The sequence below is a fragment of the Zosterops lateralis genome, assembly GCF_965231275.1.
Source record: "Zosterops lateralis genome assembly, chromosome: 6".
NCBI classification, from domain to species: Eukaryota; Metazoa; Chordata; class Aves; order Passeriformes; family Zosteropidae; genus Zosterops; species Zosterops lateralis.
The window spans coordinates 16,514,506-16,531,761 of record NC_139761.1 but is presented as its reverse complement, the minus strand read 5'-3'; the positions used below and the strand labels follow the sequence as shown (position 1 = coordinate 16,531,761).

Sequence of the window (17,256 nt, the reverse complement as noted above, 5' to 3'; positions counted from 1 at the left end):
CTACAGTGAACACATCACCAGAGAGTGGATCCTGTTCCCTCAAGCAGGCATAGCTTCAACAAGAGTAACTGTACCTACAGCAGAGTTATCTGTTTAAAGGATGAGAACTCATTAAGGAGACATCTGAGAAAAGCGTTGAGGTATTTGCTGCTTTTGTGAATTTAGTTTCTCTTCTCCACTGTGTATTACTTTTAAAAGAAAAAAAAAAAGCATATGTACTATTACTACTGAGTGAGCTTCTGCAGACCATACAATGACACCTCTGAAACCCTGAGTAACTTAGGGACAAATTTCAAGCGTTGTCCCCTCTTTGCAGCATCATTTTTAAATACCCCCTTCTTCTCATTCTCCTAAACCCCAAAGATTTTACACTTGAGAGCTTTCTTAGCATAGCTGAATATCACACAAAATCACACCCATAACTTAGATAAAATGTACTTGGTTAGACATAGTTTTATCAGCAAATATCATTAATATATATGCATATTTTGAAATGGTTACACTTCTAAACAGATTTCTTTTGGTTATTCACAAGGCCTAATTCCTAAATCCTTTTTTTCCTACTTACAAAAATAGACCTTTGGTCATACTAAGACAACTACACATTTACCAAAATAAATAATAAAAAAAACCCCCAACTTGGGAAAATCAGATGAACATAAATGAGACCAATTTTAAGATTTGATGCTGGATTTGTTGACAAATATCTTTGTATTAAGAAAACTGTAAGAAGTTTGCAATCAGTTTGCAGTTTCATCTGTTAGGTTTTTTGGCAGTTCCTGAAGCAATTAAAGAAGAGTTCTGTTTTTCTTTCCTTTATTACTGGCATTTCAAAGGAAGTTAGCAGACTTGCGCATGAGTCTTGTAAATACGGTTAAGATTGGTTGCCAATTTCTAAAAGCAATTTTACATGTGAATAGTATGGATTCCTTTCTACCACTGAATAAAATACTAGTCAGATCAGCCCATAGCATCTCTACCTAAATACTTATAATTGTTTCCTAGCCAATTGCTGTCTTCCATTTCTATCACACAGAACATGAAGGTTGTCAAAATACATGTTTTCTTGAAATTTACCTTATTGCAGGTCTCTTGCATTTCTCCATTATACAGTTTCTGAGTACAACAAACAAGAGACTGTTTCAGCTTGTCTATGTAATTGAAAGCATCACTTTATTTTCTAGTGCAGACTACAGGAATCAGTCTGAGTTTTCTTTTCTACACAGGTGTTCTGAACATCCAGAATCTATTTAATATATGATATATAAAAATGTGTGATGGCAGCTGAGAGCTAGTGAACAGCTCTGCATTTCTTTTACTTTTAGAGAATCCAGTGCCTTGTGGGCCAAAGGACCAAACTGAGAAGTTTCTCACTGGCAGACAAAGATCAAAGCACTTTTATCTCTTTACAGCTGAAATACTCATGTTATATTTTGTTCTCTCAATCCAGAATATTCAGTCAACCATCTCAACTGAAGGAAAGCAATGTCACGTTTGCCATGCAAAAACTGGATTTTGAAAGAGACTGTCACTTTCCCCACTTCACATGGGGGAAAGAATCAAGACCATGAACTTACTAAAAACACCCAGAATGATACTTGAAACATAACAAATAATTTCAATATGATGAACTAAATGTTATAAAGCTACAAACACACACATAATCAGGGACCTGCAGATGTAGGAAATATGTTTATGTTAGACAACTGGCAAGAGAGCTTGCAATTCATTGTCAGTGAATAATACATGTACATGGAGATAGCCGGCAGAGAAATTACCCCTGAAAATATCTTCCCCAGAAGCTTCTCACCTGTGACTTCTTATAACTTTTTTCCTGTTCTGTGGCAGCCTCCTTATCTGGTCCTCTGAATCTGTGCGAGTCCAGAACCCATTTTTAAAACACAAGGTCTCTTAATCAAGGCATATTACTTTAAATTGACATCTAGACATGCAATACAGCATGTATCTACATGCAGAGAACACATGCACAGATTAAAAATATAGGATGCTTGTGCAACATTTCATTACAACCAATGAACACATTTTCTGCTGAGAATTATTCTGTTCTCAGATGACTGAGAAGGGATACAGCTGTGTAGGAATCATTACTTTGCTCAGAAAAGTAGCCACGGAAAAGGGCTGAGAAAATACCTCCATCAGCTGAGCCAATTTAAAGCCTCAATCCATTCTGTGATGCAATGCATGTTGCCCCTTGCCTCCAACATTAATATTAAATATTTAATAGGGTTTTTTTTCATAGCAGTAAACAATACATATGCCAAATACACTAATTCTTTTCCTTGAAGTATAGAAATTTCACTAAGCCAGATAAACAGTAAGTCATGTTATTTTCTTTGTACTTCTTTAAATGCTTTAGCAGAATTACCTGCTAATACAAATATTTGTGTTTCTAGAAGTATTATAAAGAAACAGTTTTACCAAATATTGAGTACTTTGAAGATTAGATTAAAATCCACACTAATTGAAATCTTTACTCATAAGAAATTTGACTTTTCATAATAACCTGCCTACAACACTGCTGACAGCACTGTATTTCTGACAGCAGACAGGTATCATTACTAGACATTAAAGCTGATTGAGGTATAGCAGCACTGTGAAGAAAACTTAATCCAAGTATATACATAATTTACAGTGTATCATCTCTTTATCAAGACAATATAAAGTATTTATAGTACTAATGAAGATTAACTTGTACACTTCAGATTTGAAACAGTGGTTGAGTATAAAAAACATGGCCCACGGTCTTTCTATGAACTTGAGTTCCAGGCTGGTCAACAGATTAAAAACGCTCTTCTGCAAAAGAGTAAATACTCTCCTGCAGAGACATCAGAACAAGAAGTAAACTTACTCTTGAGCTGGCTAGTTTAAAATTCAAGTTCCAATGTATCAATGTGTACATACATCAGCAGTTGTTTATATAAAGATGCTAATCTAAAAATTCAGACAGCTTAGTGTCAAATACATTTCCTCAAGAGCTCTGTTGCCTGGAGGCAGCAGGCAGTCAGAGGTCATAAACATTTCAGCTACCCTGGGTAACTGGTTCTAAGCAAATACAAGGTGATACCTAAATGTACTTAGCCCTGCCCAAAAGAAATACCCTGGGTTTAAATTTTTATTAAACAACTACCGTGAGAGGACAGAGGACACATAAATATTCAGCTATAAAAGTTGTCTTTGATACAAGTGATGTATTATAATAACTTCAGTCTCATGGCAGTCTCCCAAAAACCTGTGTAGAAAAAAAGATTGACAGTACAGCCATTATCTCTAGTACTTAGTATCTTTGTTATCTATTGTTTAGTGCAAACATTCTTGTTGTTTCATCAGTTTGTCAAGAAAGAGTTAAATTTCCCAACAGGAAAACTACTGTTCTGTGTTCCTAACATTTAAGTTCCTCCAGCTGGGTCACAATATTCCAAATGCCCCTGGTATCCAAAACTTTCTTACACTTAAATGAAATCAGACTGAAATTGCTTTTTGTTGCCCTCATCCTGAAGACAAGTTCCATGAATTCCTCAAAGTGCAAACTTTACAAACAACTTGTTCTCCAATCTCCCAATTCACGTATACTGTCTGCATAACAAGTATTAATGGTGGATTGTTTGTTGTATTTACAGCAAGTTTATTTGGGAGAGGAAAAGTATTCTTTTACAAATGAGCCATGTTCACTATTGAGATTACTTCCAAAGAGAGCATTCAGAAAGCAAACCTGAATATATTACATTGACAATTATTTTTCAATACTTTAACATCAGCCACTTAAAATTGGTTGTGTTATTAGCACATAGACTGATCTTTAAATATACTACTTCTACATAAACAGTGCAAATCTCAATATTCACATCAACCTGAAATTAATGCTGCAATTACTGTTGACATTCACATCAAGAAAGTAGTAAACTATTTCACATGAGCAATTCCAAAACCTCAGAATGCCATTATTTATATTAAAGAAACACAGAACAAACATGTTGGGCTACAAAGCCTTGTTTTGATACACACAATCCCTGTAAACATGGATGTATTGTATTTGTCAATACTGATATCTGATATAATTCTATAAATAAAACCACTGATATAAACAATTTCTATAACCTTTTGTTTTTGCATAGGGTTTGGATTAAGGTTACTTTAGGATAGAGACAGCTGTTAACAAAATCCTCTAGTCAATTAGTCTTCCATCACACAAATTTAGGCATATGACAAGGAGCCTCTCTGACTTCATTGGAAACTTACATATGTAAGCATTTGCAAAACAGGAGTCATCTTTTAGCACTTAAGTTACCCCTAGTCATTGAGAATACAAGCTATAAAAGAGCTCTCCATAAATTTATAAAATATACTGATTTAAAAGTTTATGCTGATGTTTCTGTAAGTCACATTTATGATTCCAAACAGTTATTTACATACTATACTATCACAGTAGGAAATACTTCACTGTAGAACACCACAGTGAACAAGTTGTGAAGCACAGTGTTCAATATAATTTCCCTTTAGTATTCCCAGTGCATAAGTTGTTAACATCTACACTACACAAGGTGCCCAGGTCTAGTATTTGTTATATACAATGTAAAAGCAATATAGAAAGAGCTTTGCATCTTACAGTAAGGAATGAAAACAGTGGGTAATATACAGAGATTCACTCCTGCAAAGTACAGAATTCTCCTTCACAATGACCACAACCACCAAATACAGTGGATTTCAGGTCATTTAGCCCAATAAAACAGTGCTCAGCACCTTGTAGGAAGAGAGATCTGAGTGCACTTTATTCTAAAACATCTCCTTTGGATGTTATAAAGTGCAAAAAATAAAACATATATTCTAATATTTTACAGTCACTATTAGACTGCCATATTTGCACAATGCAAAATTCAAATAACTTGGTATGCATTTTTATGGACCCTATAATAACAAATGTTGAAACTGGAGTTTTCTCATCTTAAAAAAATCTGAGTATTTTAAAATTATTGTGTAACTATAAAAAGAAAATATAAATTATAATTAAATCTTGAAATAGGTATTTTAACGTGATCTTTTTTCAAAGCATGAAATATGAAATCTAATTTTCTCTTATAGCATTATGTTTTAGAATCTGCAAAATATTTTAGAAGTTAATAACTTCAAAAAATAAAAATTATTGTATCACAGTACTACACATCTCACCTTATCAGATATCTTTTACCCTAGAAGTGTTTAAAAAAAAATAAATAATTTTTTAAAAATCTAAGACTGCTATTCTCAATTGTTTTGAACAAGATACGTGGAGTTATTTTTTTAAACAAAATAAGAGTTCCATACTGCTTCATTTTGATCTTAATATTCAAATAAATGGAACAGAATGTAACTATAAATTTAAAAGGCTTTAAAGTACTATACTGCTTTGGTGCATTGTATCAATGATTCTTTACATGCACGAAGAATCAAATTCTCTAACATTTTTCACAGAGCTGGGTAAGAGCAGAAGATCCCGAAGTTCTATATATGTTACAGAGCTTTCCTTTCTTTGAGCAGTGAGGAAAAAACTGGGAGGAGGATTGTGACACTGAGGAACAGTCTTCTTCCAAGCGGTACCATGAGCAGCACAGCCACTTACCTTGAGCTTGACTGCACACCAGTAATTTAGCCCTCAGAGAATACAATGTTGGTTGTATAACAGTATTATACTATATCCAGTGATACCAAACAATGCTAAAAGGAAAGGTATGGAAATACAAAGCTAAAAAAGTATGACTAAAATACATTTCTAAAGCAACAGATGTCTTCCTGTAGCAGCCTGTAAGACACAGGGAGGAAGCGCAGGAGAAGACAATACAGGTACTGCCAAGTCTATAACCACTGAACTCCTCGACACAGGATATTCTCTGCTTCTCAGTCGGAGAACTGGAAGATAGTTTCTGGGTTATTGCTGTCTGTAGGGTTTGTGGGCTGCAATGTCTTTGTAGGTGTAGTTTTACCATGAGAATGAGAGGAAGAAGAATGGGAACTTTCACTGGAGCTGCTACGTGTCTCTGTGCTTGTACTGGTTTTTTTCATTTTCCTTCTTTTTGCAAGAGGTGCCTTGTCCACATTCTGGAGACAAAATCCTTCCCTTTTGTACTTGTTAAAGGCCTGTTTAAAAATAAAAGGTAATTCAAAGTTCTTCAAGAGATTTAACACATTTTATGCCTTATCACTTATGAATGGTCTATGGTACATCACAAGACAAAATGTAATTTGTTGACTGGTTCCTATTGTAGCTGTATCAATGACTCTACCAGCCTTCACAGGTACCTAAGAGTCAAAACATAACATTATTGATTGGCATCTTCCTTTTCTTGTTCTTTTTATTTTATAAGTAGTTTTTATTAAGTTTCAACCTATTTACCACTACATTTTCAGAGAGGACACTGTTAAATTATGGATTTATTTCAGCAAAATTTTGTTGCATTATCAGGACCTCTCCAAGAAACAATTACTTTGTTTTTCTGTCCTTGCTAAAAAGTACCCACAGGCATTTCAGCATAAATCTGATCCATTTTGGTTTATTTTCTGTAGAGGGTATAATGAGAATCGACACTATGTTTGTAAAATAGAGTTGCAGTTCAAATTATTTTAATAAATATACAATAGTGGACAAGCAAGTCCACTAAAAAAGCATCCATGATATAAAAACCACAAACTACATATATTCCAGAAATTCTACCTCAATCATAAGGACTAAAAGCCAAACAGTTACTGAAAGTTTTCGCTCCTTTTTTTAATAAAAGTTTGAAGACATTTTAATAGATTTCTCTAAGAAACAGAATACTTTTATTAGCTGTTTCAAGAACAGCACTCAATGCCCAAATCCTCATGAATATAAATATCTTCAAGAAATGTATTCTTGCTTCAGCACTCATACTTTCATTTACTCCATCAAAGATGTTATGAGAAACTATTATTAAGGAAAAAACATCCAGTTATACGTATATACTGAATTATATGGACAGATTAGTATTATTGTTAAGAGAAAACATACAAATCTAGATGACACATTACAAAACATAGCACATGACATAAAATTTCTCAGAACTTACATGGAAAGTGGCTTTGACATATGTGTGCACTGCAGCTCCTGAAGAGCCTAAGTTATCAGGCGTCATTAGAGGGTTAGATGAGAGCTGGCTGCCATCCTGAAGCCACTCATTGTATCTCAGGCTGGACATTTTAATTCTTTTGTTTGGATCCACTGTAAGAAGTCCTAATAGAAACACATTACATTCTTTAAAACTGCCAGCTACTTATCTCTGGTCAATAGAAAATGTAAATACTTCTTAATAAAATTTCATGCATTGCTTTGATAAGTAACTAACGTCAATATTTATCATAGGTATGCCAATATTTATCCTAGATAAGGTTCACACAATGTTACACCATCATCCTCTCCAGAAGAATCTTAAAAACAAAAAAATTGATATTTAACTGTTTGATAACTCTCTTCACACAAACTCAGAACTACCAAATGATTTCTTCACTTAAAACCTGTCTAGGATGAAGTTCAAAAGAGTAAGCCTCAGATTCCCTGCACAATTCCCTCAAGTCTGAATCTGGAAATCTCTACATTTTTGGCAGAAAAATTCCTTACAAGTCTGCTTCTACAGGAATTCAGAACTCCATCTAAGTAGCATTAAAGTAGGTGTCTACCTCATGATGAAAACATAATTAGATGCTCAAAAGCTTGGGGAAACCAAAGCATGGCAAACGCCAATGATGCAGCTCAGAAATACAGTTAGTCTTGGTACAGGAATTAAAAAATAGCCAATGGAAAAGAAATAGTAATAAATTCATATTTATGCAAAATCTCAGCTTTTAAGACATCTCATAAAGCTGTTTTGGCTTTTTAGAAAAGCAAAATTAATAGAATAGAAAAACTTTGGTTTTCTGTATTATTATTTCTAAGACTTTTTCTGAAGTGCTTCAGTTTCTTCTAACCCCACTAACCTTATCAGCATCTTACCACGTTAGAAAACTCTGCTAAGTGTACAAAAATATTATCTTTTTAAATAAAAACATAACGTACATTAAATACTTGTAAATACATACCTCGAATTAGCTCTTTAGCCTCTTCAGAAACATTTTTCCAAGCCTCTCCTTCAAAGGAAAATTCTCCTTTTTTTATTTTCTTCATAATTTCCAAAGCACTGGTACATGTTAAACTTCTGTCTTGAGACTGAAATGGTACCTGCCCTGATAGCATTGTGTACTGTCACAAGAACAAAAGCAGCATTAGGAAACATATTATATTTATAGACAACTCTGTTAATTATGAAGGGCTGTGGTTTGCATCACCAATGCTACTCAATAAAACTTGGCCTGGCATAACTTGTAGGCTATAGAAAATTTAAAATATATAAGACTTTCTCTGGAGCCCCTGTTAGAAAAAACATTCATCTATTCCAGGAAGCTAAGAACAAAATATATTTCTACCCCACTTATATCTAATGAAACTACTTTTCTGTAGATCAAAATACAGGTTGATTCCCTCTCTGAATTGAAACTGTAGAAAGATTATATAGATGCCTGCAAAATCCCCTAACAAGCATATATCTTTTTGAGAAGCTGACTATATCAAGTAATTTTTCCATTCCCAAAAATGCTAAATTTTATTTCCTACTTGGTAAAAATAAAATCCTGCTCCTGTCTTTGGAACATATTATTTGTGCAGCAGTATTTTCACCCCCCTTGAATTCACCATGTACCCAATCTATGTCTGAAATGATCTCAAGTCCCTTGCATTTTAATAAAAAGTAAATATACGCAATAAAATTATAGTTAAAAATCTTACTCACCAAAATGACCCCCAAACTCCACAGATCACAAGACTCATCATAACCATTGTGATTCAAGAGCTCTGGGGCAGCATAATGAAGAGTAAAACATGGAGTCTTAAGAGGCTGATTATCAGGTGGTTTTAAACGAGCAAAGCCAAAATCAATTATTTTTATTTCTGAATTATCAGTTTCATCTGTAAATAGTAAATTCTGAAAAGCAAAGACAAAAATCAATATTGCGCTGGGTACAAAATTGGTTATAATTATTTTACACATCTCTCACTACAGAAAATTTTCCATTATCTAGATGAAAGGTGAACTGTGAGACACTGGGGGAACAGAGAAGCAGAAATAACAATACTCTGGGTTGTAAAAAATGTGACGTGTTTACCTGTCCCTGCATACCTGCAAGTCAGGGTAGTTCTGAGATTACTAATGAAAATGGACATGTAGCAGAGAACAGTGGAGAAAAGAATTCTGGGAACACTGACAAGAAGAAAAACCTAAGACTTCAACATGTCTGGAGATGGGAGAAATGCCTTCTTCCTCAAACAAAAGCAAATTTTCTTAAGCTTCCACTTCCTTCTGGCATGTTGTGAACAATAGCTTTCTTGTGTGGGGGATTCCCACTGCTCTTCCTGTCTTGTGACTGAATAGTCTTTGGTACTCAAGTGTTAACACAGCATTGCCATGAGGACAGTAATGCACAGGAATCATTTGAAAGCGAAGGATGGTGGCAAAAAGGTGCACCTTGGTATGAAGCGGTGTTAGAAGTGCACCAATAGCTCAGAGGTTTCACTGAGAGCTGTCTGGCATGGCTGGCAAAGCCAGTATGGATATCTGTTCTGGAAAAGATCTGGGACCAAAAGCATTCAAGCACTGAAGGTCATGTAACAGCCCAACCACAAACCTACTCCTTATACCAAGGTAGAGACATTGGTACAGCAGTCCCTGAGAATTCCAGCTTCACACATTGAAATGTGGCACTTTGGACTTGAAGACAGACAAGTTGTTATCAGTTTGGAAAATGTAAGGCAATCTGCTTCTTTTTTCTCCCCTGAGTATTTGTATTTGCCAAGAAAGATACAAGAGGGAAGCTAAGTCACAGCAAAACTGTCTGAGGCCAAGATGAATCATAAGCTAATTCTAGTCTTCCCTTCAGCTTCTGAGAGAAGAGCATAATTTTGCTATTGCCTTTACTGTTCAACCTACGAATCGTAGGAAAAGTCTCAATATTGGAAATCCTATAGTTCTATCTAACTTTGTAGTATGAAAGGTGAATGACTCACACAAACTAATTAATTTTAAACTCATTAACAAGGGTGAAAAAAAGATTGCTAGACTGCCAGCAGATCAATAAGGAGAACCTGAGAGCATTCATTATGGATAAAAGAAAATAGCTCCTACAAAATAGTATTTTACTGTTTTTGCTTTCTGTACTGCTGATATGACTTAATGCACATTCAGAAAAGTCAGTTTTTAATTGTTGTGTAAATTAATCAAAATGAAGCCTAATTTCAGCAAAAATATTCGTACAACAAGGATAAGTGATTAATATAATAGTCTTTTTTCTATGGTGATGTTATATAGCCTATGAGTAAATACAGAATGAGTAACATTGGTTTAAAAAGACCTTTCTTATGATAAAAATTAATTTGGTTATGCATGGAAAGAGAGGTGCAGTCCAAGTATCCTACACCAGGTTCAGGTACTCCTGTTAATTAGGCAAATAAAGGGTATTTCAGAACCCTCCCATCCCCCAAATACCTACAGCTATATTCCACATATATTTTAGAATCTATAAACAACATTCTCTCTCATTTGTTATGTTTTGTTGTAATACCTTTAGAACCCAGTTTACAGATTAATGATCACTTCACAGAAACAGTCCTCAAATCCTTTACTCAGAGGCTCCAAATGTAGTCACATATGCTACACAAACTCTCTATTTCTATGAATTCTCTATTTTCTATCCAATACTTTTCCTCTGTTTTGTGGACTAACATATGTGATCTAATTACTACTGCTAAACAGAAGTCTTCCAGTCCATGAAGGTCAAAAAGTCTCATTCTTAGTTACATTTAACCAGCCAGACTCTTAAAAAAAAGAATTATCAATAGCACATTAGATGTCAAAGTTGAACATCAAAAAAATCTGACTGGAATTCTTAGAAAAGCAACAGAATTTCCTATATCTTTTTACAGAGAAGTGCACTAACCATATCTATATTGGGAAACCTGCATATCCCATACTAAGTTCATGCCAGGACCTAAAATAGTAACTTTCAAAACAAGCAGGAAGGAGACAAGCAGGTTAAGTCCAACTTTGTGGAGGCAATGAATTCTGCAAGCTGTTTGCTAACCCTTCATTACTGGGACTTCCCAGATTTCTGTTCTTGAACATAACGTAGAACTGAAGACTGCCTAATTTACCATGCAGTTGAAGTTCTCCTTTACTGTGCTTTTATATTCAAAGCAGCAGTAAGACTAAGAATAAAAGAGAGATAGAGAGGTTGGTTTCATCCTTTTAATAATTACTTGTTTCAAAAGCTGGTTTCTTACCCTGATGATGTGACTCTTGGAAAAAGTTTCTCTGATGACTTTTTCAACTCACACATTAGAATTTCAAAATAGTCCCTCTTTAACTGTTTACTTCCAACAGGAGCCCAGGACAGGGATTCTTTCAAACTCATATATTTTGGATTGGTTTCCAAAAACCACTAGCAAGACCTGTAAGACTTCTTTACCAGTTACTCCAGCTACAAAAGGAACAGCTATTTCCTGGGATATCATGGCTGTAATCACCCTACAGCATAACATCCTTGCTGGATGAATCAACATTAACCTACACTATTTTCAAGCTCAAGAAAACACATATCCCCAACCCATTGCTGACAAAAGCACCCAAGAAAACACTGGCTCCAGGAAGCAGAACAAAGCCAGTAGTCAATCTTAAATAGTAAACTGAATGGTCTAGAAGGCACGATGTTGCTGCACAATAAAAATATCAGAAAAGCAGTTACTGAAAGAACAGATATTAATAAATTGTTTCTTTTGGGAAACTACTGAACTTACTGAACTCAAATCACACATATTTGTTAGTGCTCATTCTGTACTTAACTGGAAAATGAGCCCTACTGAGGAAATTAAGATCAAACAAAAGGTGGAAATGTACAGGCGAATACCCAAGCAACCTAGCTCTGCTTATGAACTGTTTCACACAATAAATACATGTTAGTGAAAAATGTCCCCAAATAGGCAAAGTATGTTTTTTGAACAAGTTAAGAGTAGAGATTGCTTACAGAACTAAAAACGTTTCCTAACAGTTACTTTTACCTATGAACGAAAAAATATCTACAGAATTTGCTAACTAAAGTGGTAACATCTAATTAAAAATACAGAAGCAGGTAACTCTGTAAGAAAGGCTGGAGAAACAGAAATACATCACATTCCAGACATTTAAGAACTTATTGTCTAAACACATATGCACAAATCCCTATACCTCAGGTTTCAGATCTCTGTGGACTACTCCTACATCATGCATATGGCTCACTGCTGAAACAAGTCTGCGCATAATGTGACTGGCTTCAGTCTCACTGAAATGTTTCTTTTTCTGAATTCGTTCAAGCAATTCTCCTCCTTTCAGCAATTCCATTACTAGGAACGTGTGAAGCTGAAACAAAAAAAAATATAGCATGTTAGAAATTTAACAATTTCATTAATTACAAACCAGCATTCACTCAGGAGTTAGGTACTATTCTGACAGGTTCTCAATGTTTGAAGAAATAGCACTGCTGCTTGTAGTAATGTGGAAGGCCAAAAAACCACCAAATCTCAGATGGCATTTTTCCCATCAGTCTTACTGAGACTGAAGAATAATGTCTTCCCCATGTGCATCCTTATTTATTGACAAAAATGTAATGCCACCAGGTAAATGGTGGCAAATGGCAAATTTGTAGGGAGAGGAAAAGGCTTTACTTAGGCTAACAAGTAAAGCTGGAAAAAGCTAAACCTTTGCTGCTTAAGCCTATTCTGATATAAGGATATATATCTAATATGCATAAGGAGTTAACCACTTAAATGTTACAAAATCCTTTAAAAACACCCTGAAACTTTACTTCTGAAATCAAAGATTATCTAGAACTTGTGATTTAATCCCCTACAAAGTAGTAGCCAAAACTATTCCATCATTAGAATTACAATAGACATCTTCCCAAAAATTAAAGAGCATTTTATTTAATTAAAAAAGCAATGGGTTTTTAGAAGGCTGCTCTTTTTAAGGCAATCAGTAAGTGGGGGCTTCTTTGATTATAAGACAACATTGGCACACAGTTAACTGCAATTTAAATGTCTTGCCATTAAACAAACAGCAGACTTCTCAGAACAGGGAAGTGAAGTCAGCATTCTCAAAAGGCAATGGACATAGGCATGCCATGGCTTCCAGCTCTTCCCTCCCCTAAATGACACTAACAAAAGTAGTATTTGCAAGCAGAGCAAAAAAATTCTGGGAAGAGGCCAAAAATAGAATTCAAAGCCATAGTCAGAAGGTGTACACTTTAGATACCAAAGAACAGAAGCAAAGCTATGTGGACAGAAAACAGTAACACTTCTTAGAACAACCAAGATGTCTAGCAGTGCTTGAATATGCTCTCCTGCAAATTTTCTTTATGCCTTGGGAATATCTGACAGGGATGTTAGAAAGGATAAAGCAACTTTTTTCACTAGAAAACTTCTGGCTCACCAAGAGACTGCAACCCAATATTATATGGTTAGAATACTAATTTGAACAGAACATGGTATCAGAGCAAGTTAAAAACTGGAACTTCTTTGTATTAAGACAAACTGCAGAAATGTCAAAACTAGAAGATTTTCATCAGTTTTGGTCTTCAGAATATTGTGCACTAGTAATCTAAAAGGTAACACCTGGGAGCTACCAGAAGTAGCTAAAAATACAGTGGGTTCATTGGTTTAGAGCAGCCTATTCAGTGGCAGAGCAGTCTGGAGAACCTTTTTTTTTTTAGATTTAGTATACTCATTTTACTCAAAGGAAACTGAGAGAAATGTCCTGTTCTACACATGTGTACACTACCATACAAATTATGGTACAGACACTGTATCCTCTCAGCTAATTTTGAAGTATTTTGAAGTGCTCTACATGAGCTCTCTGCTGGTCCCAGTACAAACAGCATGACAGGGACAGACTGGGATATGTGGAGAGGCAAGAGCCCCCTTGTTCCATTACAAAATCACAGAATAGTCTAGGCAGGAAGGGAGCTGTACAGAACATCTGGTCCAAAACCCTAGCTCAAATCAGGGCCAACTTCCAATTCAGATCAAATTATTGTTTATTACATACTGTGAAGTTCATATTACATTAAAGGAAAAAGACAATTAATATATCTACATAAAGTGATCTTAACAGATTTTCAAATAGAGGCTCTACTTTCACATTTGGTAATTTGGCAAGGTATTTGGTTATCTCCATTAAGTTACTAATGCATAGGAAAATATACTAGATATATAATCTTCATATGCAACACTTCTAAATTAATTCACAGATACTGTTTTAAGATCTATAATGACCCTGGGGGAAAGGTGATAACACATTTCAGTATCATAGATTCAGAAATTGGGCCATGAACACACTGCATGATGGTAAACAAAGACCAAACAGAACAATGAACAGAATCTGAGCCTAAAATCTTTTCACTTTGTATTTTGACTTGCTAAAGTAACCACAAGATTATTTGAATGCAGAATTTCTGCTTCATTTTCTATACTGACTAAACAAAAGCCCTAGGAAAAAAGTTGCCTGCATAGTTACAGAATGCTTAAGTCCAAAAAGTTCTTGGGAAAACACATGGTGATATGTTTGGTAGGTGCTGATTACAGTTTCTTCAAAATACCTGGTCATGAAAAACTTCATGTAACTTCACTACATTCGGGTGTCCTTCACAGAGTCTCAGAGCTGTTATTTCTCTCTGGGTGTTGGCTTCCATTCTGGAAAAATTGAGCAGTCATTTTGTACCAATTTTACTGAGCAAATTGCACATTCCAAGTGTTATTTTTTAACTGCTTGCAATCCATATTTTTTTACTATTACAATCATTTGAACACAATTAAATGCATATTAAAAGTAAGTGGAGAAAAACTCTCCCCATAACCCTGCAATTTAGTCCATTAAAAAACCCACACCCAAGTCAAACAATGTTTCTAATGCAACTGCAATTTCCTACAGCAAAAGCTGATGTGATATAGAATAGTTTTAATCTAAAACAAACCATGCCCTTAGTCCAGAACAATTTGACTTCACCTCTGTTACTACCAATATTTGTTAGTTCACCTCTATCTTAGCCCAATCCTTTTCCATTCTTAATGGGAACAACTACTTCCAAAATGATATTGAAACTATGAGCTCTACTAGAAAAAGATTAACATAATCTATATATGAAATGTGTTACACAAATGAACTCCTAAACAGACTGTTGTAAAAATCTGAAATGGAAGAGATAAGAGACTATCTTCCAAAAATCATTGCCTAAGTTCTCTTTCAAGTACTGAAATCTATAGCCATAAAAAGCAAAAATGGTGAGTGTTATAAAACTACATGAATGGCAATGGAGCAAAACATTTTTTTCCATTAGTTAGATATATTGATTTATTTATGGCAAATAATGCCTGAAAATTTCTGCCACAAGTCTATCCCAGAAAGGCTAACCCTGTACTGATTTAGAAAATGGCTTTACAGGTAACAGATACAGATAGAATCTCTCACCACACATGCTCTTAATTTTTGATCACCTTTTTTTTTTTTTCTAATTAGGATGAGAACCACAATGAGAATTCCTGTGCAAGAGAATTCTGTCTTTCTGTAGGCTTCATATAATCAACCAGTAAACTAAGCTGTTCCACCTGCATCTCTGCTGCTGAAGTTTTTTAACTGAAAGTGACTTCCGGTCCTTAAGGAATTAAAAAACCTGACTCATAGAATCGTTCTCCCTAAACTACTATTGGAAGGAAGTGGATCTTGGAACAGATGAAAAAAGGTTCAGTATCATGAGCACAAACCTTTGAAATTTGTATGTGGGCTTTTCTGAATACTTCCCCTCCGTAAATAGTTACACCTCAGATTTTAAACAACCTCGTGAGATAAAAATGGGATGGCCTAAACCAGTAACTCAAGCAGGTTTATGTTGTTTCAGTGGTCATCAGACATACAGATAAAAAATTGTTGGCTGGGGGCAGATCCAGCACTATTAAAAAAGCAACACCACAGAGAAACTGTTCATCTGAGCTTTAACCACAAGTACCATGAAAAGGTTTCCCTAGGTGTAAGATTCCATTTTTGGGCACATTAGCCTGGTAGGAGTGTGAAAGACTGACTTTGAGGCTCAAAGAAGTTGCTAGAAAGTTATTATACTTTTCCTTTTAGCAAGACTCAGTGGTGTGATCCTCAGAGCAATATTACTTACAGATTCTAATTCAATTTGGGTTTTGGCCAACTGTTCAGAGCGTGGGTTTACTGCTAACTCTAAATACTGTACAAACATGCTGAGTCTGCTCACACGCTGCAATCCTAAAAAAAATTTTTAAAAATCTCTGTATACAGATCGCTTCTTACCTTAATTTAGCCTGAGCCACCAAGATGAAGGAGAAAGAGCAAAAGAACCCATAAGTAATATAATTCAGGGACATAATTTCTAAAGTTTAAGTTCTAGGGAAAAAGTCACTACTAGTCTGCTCACTTATCCAGAAACAAAACACACATTATTTTAAGATGAGATGAGAGCACTAACCTACAGCTCTGCTGGTACCACAGAAAAAACTTGTGAGTGTAGACACACGACAGAGATCTTCAAATTAAAATATCCAATGTAGGTGTCTACCACACACCATTTCAGGTCTCTTTATAATGAGTGAAATTCCTATGAATCCATCTTACAGGGTGAACTAGTTCACTATAACATACATACCTAGAGCAGGATTCAGTGGCCTAAGCATAGGAAGGAAGAGCCTGGAAGATGACATCAGCCATGAAGACATCTACAAAAAGGTAGTAGTCACAAGACTGATGGGAACCAGAGGACAGAGAAGACACCAACAGATGCTAAAATGGCACTATGTAGATGCCTATGTTTAAGATACTGAATCCCACTTCTAGTGCAAGACAGTTTTAGGCAGGCTTCCATTAATTTAGCAGACCTCAGAAAACTAACTCAGACACCTACACTTCAGCTTCTTCTTCTTGAACTTGTCCTTTTCAAAAAGCATATGATGAAATGATAGACACTTAGGTCTGGTGGACAGGTTCTTCTAGAGTCTGGAAAAACAGAGGTACAGCCAAATGCCTTGGGCAAGAGATCACTGTCAACTATCATTCTGATAGTAGAACATTTCTACTCTCCCAACAGCACTCTACAACGCACTGGGGATGTACTTACTAATGA

General features: G+C 35.2%; 1 protein-coding gene across 3 annotated transcripts in view; it reads right to left on the bottom strand.

The window, feature by feature from the left end:
• Positions 1-727: 727 nt before the first annotated feature.
• The window catches only part of RPS6KA5 (ribosomal protein S6 kinase A5), a 69,881-nt gene continuing 53,352 nt past the window's right edge, over positions 728-17,256 (bottom strand). For 2 of the 3 annotated variants that reach the window (XM_083863905.1, XM_083863907.1), the window contains exons 12-17: positions 14,716-14,809; positions 12,312-12,482; positions 8,829-9,020; positions 8,083-8,242; positions 7,077-7,240; positions 729-6,129 (exon numbers count right to left, since the gene is read on the bottom strand). In XM_083863905.1, the coding sequence (XP_083720031.1) occupies positions 5,890-6,129; positions 7,077-7,240; positions 8,083-8,242; positions 8,829-9,020; positions 12,312-12,482; positions 14,716-14,809 (1,021 nt within the window). In that variant the 3' untranslated portion in view covers positions 729-5,889. Of the gene's footprint in view, positions 6,130-7,076; positions 7,241-8,082; positions 8,243-8,828; positions 9,021-12,311; positions 12,483-14,715; positions 14,810-17,256 lie in introns of all 3 variants that reach the window. The other variant, XM_083863906.1, reaches the window with a different exon arrangement.